At 34.0% G+C, this 10060-nt stretch overlaps 1 protein-coding gene across 2 annotated transcripts in view; it reads right to left on the reverse strand.

Annotated features, from left to right (window-relative positions):
• The window catches only part of LOC119828354 (protein phosphatase PHLPP-like protein), a 13784-nt gene extending 3986 nt beyond the window's left edge, over positions 1-9798 (reverse strand). The window contains exons 1-6 of one of the 2 annotated variants that reach the window (XM_038350485.1): positions 9225-9798; positions 8950-9140; positions 6996-7234; positions 2075-2186; positions 1300-1419; positions 586-739 (exon numbers count right to left, since the gene is read on the reverse strand). In XM_038350485.1, coding sequence (XP_038206413.1) covers positions 586-739; positions 1300-1419; positions 2075-2186; positions 6996-7234; positions 8950-9140; positions 9225-9744 — 1336 coding nt within the window. In that variant the 5' untranslated portion in view covers positions 9745-9798. Of the gene's footprint in view, positions 1-585; positions 740-1299; positions 1420-2074; positions 2187-6995; positions 7235-7578; positions 8078-8949; positions 9141-9224 lie in introns of those variants that run through there. The other variant, XM_038350494.1, reaches the window with a different exon arrangement.
• Between the last annotated feature and the right edge of the window lie 262 nt (positions 9799-10060).

Here is a 10060-nt window from a genome sequence, read left to right on the forward strand (position 1 = left end):
AGTAATAAATGTTATTTGCAGTTAACAATTTTCTTTTTTCTTTATTACAATATTTATGGCAAGACTAGGTATATGACGGTTTCCAGCATCTATTAAGGTTAGAATCTCCTAGACATACCTCCATATTCAATTCGGATTTTTATCGCAAAACAAATCAGAATGAAATAAAAGCTAGACAACGCCATATAGAACAATTATGAAATGTTACTTTTTTATGTCATCGTCGGCAATGGAGCTGGTGGGTCGCCTGATGGTAAGCGCTACCACCGCCAAAGCACATTTGTAGAGGCGTTAGTTCGATTGCAGACCTTACGCCTCTACAAATGGTAATGCCGACCTCAAATTGGAGAGGGATGAAGAAAGGATTGACGAGAGGAATAAACGAAAGGACTGGACAGGTAAGTAAAAGGTTGTGGGCCTCCGGCTCCCCCACTCACTCACCGAACTAAACACAGCAGTATGCTATTTCACGCCGGTTTTCTGTGGGGGTGTGGTACTTTCCCAGTGCGAGCTGGGCCAATTCGTGCCGAAGCGTGCTCGACTCCCACATACAGTTAAGATAGCAATATGAAAATTTCAACTCACGATTAAATGGCGCTTTTAAAACCCGTAGTGATGCACCGTGCAAAGCCATGTGCTGAATTGCATTGTGAGACGCATAAAGTTCCCGTAGACCGCGTAAGGATGACAATACTAGTACCTCTACCGCATTGTACGATACGTCCAGCGTCACCAAATGCTGGAAATAGTAGAGGAAATTATTTATTAATTATCATAGACTTCAAATTACATAATTTGACGGTGAAATATTGTATACAATATCAAAGTTAAGCAGATAATATTAATAACAGTCTAAAATTATTTCCGGATGGAAACAGGACAAGAAAAATATCTTCTATCAAGTTCTAAAATACAGTTTTTTTTTTTGGTTTTCTTTCTCGATCACTCCGAAGGTTTTCAATCCTTTAACATGATTATTTTAGCGATTGATAGAAAATAGTTGTTATTTGATCACATTTTGGAGTGTACATCAAAGGTCGGTAACCTTCTTTGACAAGAATTGTAATTGGTTAGTTACCCGAACGTCGAGGTAGGGATTTAGCAGGAAAATATAAAATATCATCGTGTTCTTTTATATACACAAGTAGAACATTTAACACCTCATTTTTCTGAAGACTAAAGTAATAGTTTGAATCAAATACTTATATTATTGAATATGCCAAAGTATATTAAATATGTATATTATATCTATGACTATTGAATTAAATAAAATTGAATTAATTAAATAAAGCTACAAACCTCATAATTTCCCAAAATAACACTGCCTTTCAGTCTGTTATGGCGAAGATCGACATTTGTGAGTGGTGCTCTGTGGTCACATTTATTTTCATCTCCCGTACTCGTCCTTGTGTTAGTTATCTGAATGTTCAAGAATTTTTTTTTAAGAAAATAGTTTTTAAATATTCAAACCTTCTCGACTCCCGCCTCAGGGCTACTTAATTTTTTTTTTCAGATATTTATAAGCATTTTAATGCTACAAAACTTCAAATTAAAAGTCGTTGTATAAAAACTATTATTATGATTTTAAGTACCTACTTAGTTATAATTTAACATTTAACGTTAAAGTTAGGTTAGCGTGTCCTCGCCCCTGAGATAGAATAACACCAGACCTCAAACATTACGGAAATTCTGAAGGTATTTACAACTATCGCGTTGATCAATCTTCAATCAACATTTTATGGCTTCAAAAACAATTGAAAACATACAAAACAATTGAGATAGCGTTAATAATTACATCCTTTTTGCGCTTATCAAATTCCACATACCACCTATAAATTGCGGTAAGGACATTGTAATATATACAAATAATGGAGAAAACGTTATTACATGATAGATTTTCGTATAAATGACGAGGCCCAAGTATTTAATACTTAATAGCCTGGACAATTCAAATTTTAAAATTTATACTAGTTTCGAAAACATATAGTTTAGTTTTTTAGCACAAACTTTTAAGTATTAATTCAATGTTACGAATTCTTATAGAATTATTAAATAAAAAGCAATAAAACGTTACCCCAAAATTAGTAATCATATTTCGTGCGGCTACAATTATTCTTAATCGGGGAAGTCGTAGAACGCAATCCAATGACTTCAATTCATTGTCGCTAGCTTGGAGTTCTTCGAGTCTGTAAGAATTGAAAATTTTATTCAATTTTGTTACCTGCATCACAGATGATATATTTCTATTTCACATAATTAAATTTAATAATTGATACTTAATATTAGATGTGAGCACAGTTATCAATGATTCAAATATAAAATTAGTCAAGTGCGAGTCGGTGTTATGACACTTACGTTCCGTGCAAACAAGCAAAAAAAATTGGTCACTCAGGTTTCAAAAGTTTCAACTGTCTACCTATCACGCTTCATTAGATATAGCCTGGTGACAGACGGACGGACAGACAGACAGACGGTCAGAGAAGTCTCAATAATAGTCAATAGGGTCCAGTTTGATCGTTTGTGTACGAAACCCATAAATTATAATTAGATTATCTATTCAACAATTTCCATAATTTCAATTTTTAATAATATGAAGATGACTTCAGTTTATTAAGGAACTGACATCCATGAACTCACTACAACAAACGCATAATTTAAATAGTGTTGAAAAATGTAGGTGTGCAAAGTTATTCGATATGATTTATGAATCAACAATGAATGTAAATTAATAAGTCATATCGAATTTCGTACTTTACATATATCAAGGAAGACTTTTTTGCTTGTTATGCAGGACGAGCTACGTACATTATCATTAAAACCAATTATTATGTAACTTGTTTTGATTATAAATACAAGATATTTATTCGATTATGAATATATAATTAATTTAAACATGTAAATTATTGTATTCAAATTGGGTATGTAGTTTTTTAACAATCGAATAAATTGTATATCGATATCTGATATAATAACTACGCACAAGCGAATCATTATTAAATAAAAAGGCCATGTACAAATAAATACAGTTTTCGTTTAGAGAGGCCACATATGCTTATTTGGTCTAGAAAGTCATTAACCGTGAATAAAGAAATTAAGATTTTAATTGACCTCACAACATTCGAGATCTATATGAATAGTATATTATAAAGCTCTATAGAAATCACATTAAAACTCTTCTTGATAAACATTTTTATTTTAGTCTTATTGTACGTACTTTACATTATTAGTTTAGAAAATGTAGATACTTCAAACACTTTTCGATTCCACCATCAATGCCACGATCATAATTATTTTGTTGAATTAGATAGAAAGGAAACGTGATGAAAAAAAAATGAAACACTCAATGTAAAAACCTTACTATAATAGAGTTAATACAATACAAAGTATAAATAGATTGATGGTTGATTGATATACGTATATTATAGATATTGCAAAAAAACTAATACGATTAATACTAGACTTTTAAATCGTCTAAACAACAAGTTTTTTTTCTCCTCGTCTATCGGTGCATTTGAGGAAGCTTCACGTAAAATATTACTCAGACAAATTGAATACAGCTTTCACCGATTATTTCTGAAAATATTTTCTTCATTTGAGATATTAGATGGATCTATTTACCTACTAATGTGAACGCATCGTGAAGTTGTGTGCAAAACCTTGTGAAATTTATCTAAGCGAACACAAAAAAATTATAAATAATAACATAACATAACATGATAGACATTCGTGAAAATAATATCACCGAATAAAACATATTAACACTACATGTTTTAAAACATAAAAATATGAATATTTATAACAATACCTTTACGCACAAAACCTTCACTTTTACTGCGCCTATTTTAATATTAAAATAAGAATTTCACAAATTAAATAAGGTAACACTATGAACTTTAGTTACGTATGAAAAACAGCGTTCACGATATAAGAAGGCGGCAAGACTGACCACAGGTTGCGCGTGCGCCGCGCCGCCCCACTGCCCACATGTCTTTGGTAATAAAACGCAATACCGGGATACACAATCGATGTTACATTACACTCATTGTAGTATTGCTTATCTATGATTCAATGCAATTGATCATGTTCGTTTCCCTACTTATGCAACCGGTTCCTCTAATTTTTTGTGCATTTATGATAAATATTACTAAAAGGTTAACTACCTTTATATACAGCTTAAAATGCTTTAAGAATCCTTATATGCAGATTATATAAAATATACAAAACTAGCTGAACCGACAAATGCTGTTCTGCCTCATTCAGCGATATGAAAAATAGATGTAGAATATCCGATTCTCAGACCTACCGGAATACACACAAATTTCATAAAAATCGATCCAGCGTTTTCGCAGGAATACGGTAACTAAAATTGTGACACAGAATTTTACATATATAGAGATAATATTTTGCAATAGAAGTACAGCAACTACAAAGTTTCATTGCGGCATTTCTCTGTATTCACGCCTTTCCTAACCGGTGGTAGATGGAAAAACTACGCTATAACGATTCAAAAGAAGACGTATTTGAATAAATAAATGATTGAGTTTGAGCTTGAGTTTGAAGTAATGCAAACAATGAAGCAGAATCACCGAAATGTAAACTTTGTCTTATCCTATCCTTCTAATATTATATCCTACTATCTTATCCTACTTCCTACTAATATCATAAATGCGAAAGTTTGTAAGGATGTGTGTGTTACTCTTTCACGCAAAATCTACTGAACCGATTGCAATGAAATTTGGTACGTAGACAGCTGGACAACTGGAATAACATAAAGGCAACTTTTTATCCCGATATTCCTACGGGATACGGACTTACGCGGGTGAAACCGCGGGGCGCAGTTAGTTATTAATATTCCTTTGTAGTATATTTTTCTTAATTGTATGTGTTTTTCAATGTGTGGTATAAAAAAGAAAAGTGTATTCTTCACCACTATTCACTTCATATAAGAATCATGTTAATACTCATACTGATTCGTCATTTAAAACTTAGAATACTTGGCTACCCATTAAATACCTACATGAAGGTATTCGTAGATTACAACTGAATACTTAAAGTTGGTGCTATGAGTGATTCGCAAAACAGCAAAACATAGAGTAAACTACTTTGTATGTATCTAACGCAAATCCAATGGCTTTTCTAATATTTCACATCATCTTAATCAAATATTTATAATAAATTATTCTGATGATAATTCGACAAATATATTAGAAAAGATAACCAAAGTCTCATATTGCATCTACTATATATTAATTATTGTATGTATAAATTAATACGTTTATTAATTATCACCATTTTATTTAATTAACTGGGGTGATTTAAACGTTTTATAAATTAATTTAACTGTTTTAGCAATATTCTTTTAACGGAAATTTTATGCAAGAGCGCAACGGTAATGAATGAAATTAAGAAAGGAGGAATTAAAGTTCGAGTAAAGCTATTCTAAATTCCCATTATTTGTATAACAATCTAATATTTAACCCTAGTACATATAATTTAATAAAATAAGATTTTTTTTTAATCTGTATCTAATGTCATCATCCGATATACATCGAGATCGTTCTTTTTAAACAAAAATGATACAACGAACTGTTGATACTCAGATTGCTCTAATAACAATAATGCAACTGCTGATACCAATGATAATAACTGTTAAATAAACGTAAACAAGGACATCAATGAGAGGGGTTGCGCGAGTGGCAAGTGAACGTAACTCTTCGCCTCGCTGCATTGATTAAGATAGCCTAGTCCCCGACGCACGGGCACTCACATAAAAAATTGGCACACAACGGAAATGATGCCGTCAATTAACATCTTGTAAGCGTTTACTGTTCGTGATGTAAGATTACGGACGCTTATGATACCTACTGACCTATAAACCTTTGGAGATATTGCGATTTTCAGCAATTTTTAACGGAAGCGACTTTTAAGACAGTCTGATAAATGACAATAATTTCAATTAAGCTACCAGGCGACACAAAGTCAATACTTTTCAATCAAAATAATCTATAAAGATATTGATATCTATCGTAGTCCCGTATCGTATTCTGTGGCAAGGTACCCTTATTGTCAACATCAATGGCATAGATACCATTCAATTTTGCATTTATAAGAACGTTCGAACGACTCACAGATTACCACGAGAGGTAAGTGCTACGCTCCGCTGACCGAGCGTTAAGGAACAGAATACATAATAGCTATGTACGGCGGCGTATGTTACCGTCTACTAGAATATTCCACATGTATAATAAATCAATAATGCTTGCTTTTGTGATAAACTAGCTATCCGCCCATGGATCCACCCGCACAAAAGAAACTACAGACAGTCCCGGGTTTTTACCCGTGACTAAAAGCGTAAAGAAGAGACGGACAGACAGGGCTACTTTAGCATTTATAATATTAGTAGGATTTCTTTCATGGGGAGTTTATTTTATTTATTGCAGTGTTGGTGTTGTTAATGAGAGGAAATATAGAACGACGGATTAACGCAAAGATACAATAAAAAAAAATTAAAAATAGATACAGAACGCAAAATACAGGAAGACTGATACAAAAATATTGATATATATATATATATATATATATATATATATATATAATACTGATATTACAATATACATAAAAATATATCTATTTACATAATATAAATATTCAGAAACATTATTAGTAAATAGCACAGTAACCTGAATACTAGGAAAGAGCTCTTTAAAAAGGATTTTGGAACTCGAATAGTGAAAGAAGAATAATTGAATATAGAAAAACGTGTCTCAAAGTTGAAGTTGCTACAAAAATTTATCCAATGATAACCTTAACTATCTACTTTTTGTGCTATGCTTTCTGATCCACTAACTCTCAGCCCTAATGGATGACAGAAATAGTTTCTTTAGTTCTCTAATCTATTTTCGGAGGACATAGCAGTCATTGAATTTCCGTATTGAAAAATAATAAAGCAAAGCAAGAAACAATAACCCAAAATAACACCAAGAATGAAAACTTACTGTGACAGTCGACATATTTCATTCGGTAACTCTGTTATCTTGTTATCACTTATATCAAGGTGCGTCAGTGCCTGCAGTGAGCAAGTCTGTGGTGGCAGGCAGTGTAAGCTATTCCCGCGCATGCGCAAAACCCGAAGAGCAAATCCTTCAGAACTGTGCTGCGCTAGAGCTCTTCCTAGACACGATTTGCCACCGCCACTGAGATCCAAAACATTTGGAGGTTGTGTGCTTTGTGTAGCCTGTAATGTGATGGGTATTTTAAAACTGAAATAAAACAACTTATTCAGCAAACTTTAAGCGAACAAATAGTTTTACGTGAATGAATTAAAATGGAATAAAATCAATGTAAAGATATAACACAATACGAAACATATCTCCAAGTCTATTTAAATAGTTTTTATTACTCTTCTATAATCTTTTCATGAATAAAGTATAAGCAAAATGATATCAAATGGTACCCCGCCCGTTTAATGTACACAAGTGAATGTGCATCAATTTGCCTACTATGTAAATTTAATAAACACTATGAATAATATTAAATAAACGTATATTTACGGTTTCGTTAGTAAACTTTTTACCGCACCGTAATATATTTCTCCTTGTAAATAGAAGGTTCCAGACTATCCAAGAAAACATCTTCACTTTGCTGACAAAACACATCCAGACTATCAAACTCTTCTTCCTCGGCTATCATTTTGATTAAGTTATAGACGATATTCAAATTTTACATTTCAGCCACATTTGTGGTAAGATTGTACAGCTTTAAGCGTAAATACATTGAGGCCATCGAACTCAAAACCATTGTTATTCCCAAAGACTATCTAATAACTCCTATCCGTTTTTGTTATTCCGGTCACGGCTGTGCTTGCTTGATATGTGACTTATGAGTGGCCTTGTGCAGTTCTTCGGACATTCTATTTTTGATTTTTTACGCGCCAGTGGGAATCACTTCAAAGGTGGATTTTTTGCACGTCGTCGAATTCGTGTGTATGAAAAATACGCGATTCGATTCGCCGGTAGAAAAAAGCACGTCTAAGTTAATGCTAAGGACCGTTTTGACTGCTCTTGGTGTGAGCCGCCTGCCCCGCTTACTGCGTATGCTTTATCTCGAGCGTGACATATCTTACAGGGTAATGCACACGCAATGTTTTATGTATCGAGGTTCGTGAGGAGTCATATCATTTTTAAGTGGTTACGTTTTCTTTTTAATTGGATGAGACCAAGGAGTTAACCCAATTTGACGGATTGTAAATAAGGATATAATGGAAACACCGTCTACATACTAGGGTCAAGTAATTATTTTCTTTGCTGTAATCGCAGTTATAAAAAGCAATATTTAGCATTATTGTGGAAAATTTGACATTATCGATTATGAATTTTTATGATTAAAATCTCGTATGCACAGCCCTAAGCAAATAAACACATAAATATCAAAAACTCGGTAACTGAAAAGATTTCTAGTAGGTAATTTGTAAACGATGCGGATGGTTCGTTAGTTTGAGAAGTGTACCGGAATCATATTCCGAATCATCCACTCCTGCCCCATACTGTGACCCAAAATGAAATGCAAATAACTGAAATAAACAAACCTACCTGCTTGCCTTGTTGGCTTTCATATTCTAACCAGTTCAAAAAGATTCGATAAAAAATGAGACGTTTATATGAATAATGCATTTAGTTTATATAAAACTTCTAAGTTATCTTAAATTGTTATGTACGGTAAATGTTATTGAAATATATGTATTTAGTTTATATAAGTTACATAAGATTAGCGAGAGTAGTAACTCATTATACACCTTTCCCCTTCTTTTGCTTAATGAAAGTTTTACTTTTATAGAACACGAATGAATTAGGCGACAAATTAATGTGCGATAACACATGTGCTGCTTATTTATTCATGAATTTATGTTGAGTATATGGACAACTGTAAAACATATTTTCATTGGGTACATACCTCTTTTAACCAACAGAACCACATATTTCTCTCCCATACGGTGCTAAATCCGAGGAATAAATGATTTGTTCCTCCATCAACCAAATTGCTACCTTGGCAACGAGGCTTAATGCATATTACTAATCTCTGTGCTTTAGGATGACAAAATTCAATGCTGCCACCACTCATTTCGATCATTTCCCATGACGTCCCTAAAAATAAACAGGTTAATAACTTCTTCAAGACCCAAATCTTATATATTTGGATAAGGATAGATAGACCATATAAATACTTACCAAAAATATGCAATTGTGATCCAACTATTTGCGCTGGACGTGGTTTCCATTGTGGAAAAACGTGACCTTTAAGAACATGCACAGTACCAGATTGAAACATTCCACTTGAACGAGCGGCTGGGCCGGCACACCAACGCATGCTGTGTCTCATTTCAGGATCCACAGCAAACCGTAACCGACGTGCTTCTGATCTCCATCCAAGATTTGTTATAAACACCTCTTGAATTTTTAATGGACACTCATTTAATTCTAAACGTTTCGACTTTTCACCACCAATTTGTAACCATAGCGTTAATTCTTCACTAAAGCCCAGTTTCTTATTAACTTCTTCCACACTGGTATTGGTAGACACCCTCACTAATTTACTTGGAGCGTCTACTGCGAACGGTTCGAGACCCTCAAATACACGTATCCAGGTATAGTCCGAGTGTGTTTTGAAACCCCTCGTGGATGCAAGTCTCCGAAGCGACTTGCGCGGGAGTGTAGGCGATGAGCCGTGAAGCCCATCGTCGCAGACCATGGCGCGGCAGATGGACGTGAAGCGCGGAGGCCACTGCCGTAATGTCGGCCCGCAGACCGGAGTCCGCCGCTGCATTATAATTAGGTCGAGCAAGGTGGGGGTGGGAAACATGTCGTTCGGTCACTCGGGAATACTGTATGCAAAATGATTCAACCATGCAAGCCGAATAGTAAGTAATTCGTGCTGGCACTTTAAGTAAGTGGTTGTCCATCCTTTTAAGAAAAATGTATTCTCATATAACGTATTTAAGTACATAATATGACAATAGTGAAATGGGTCGGGTATTTAGGTAAAGTAAGCAGTGTTGGTTCCGCGT

This window comes from Zerene cesonia, chromosome 1 (genome assembly GCF_012273895.1).
Source record: "Zerene cesonia ecotype Mississippi chromosome 1, Zerene_cesonia_1.1, whole genome shotgun sequence".
Lineage (NCBI taxonomy): Eukaryota > Metazoa > Arthropoda > Insecta > Lepidoptera > Pieridae > Zerene > Zerene cesonia.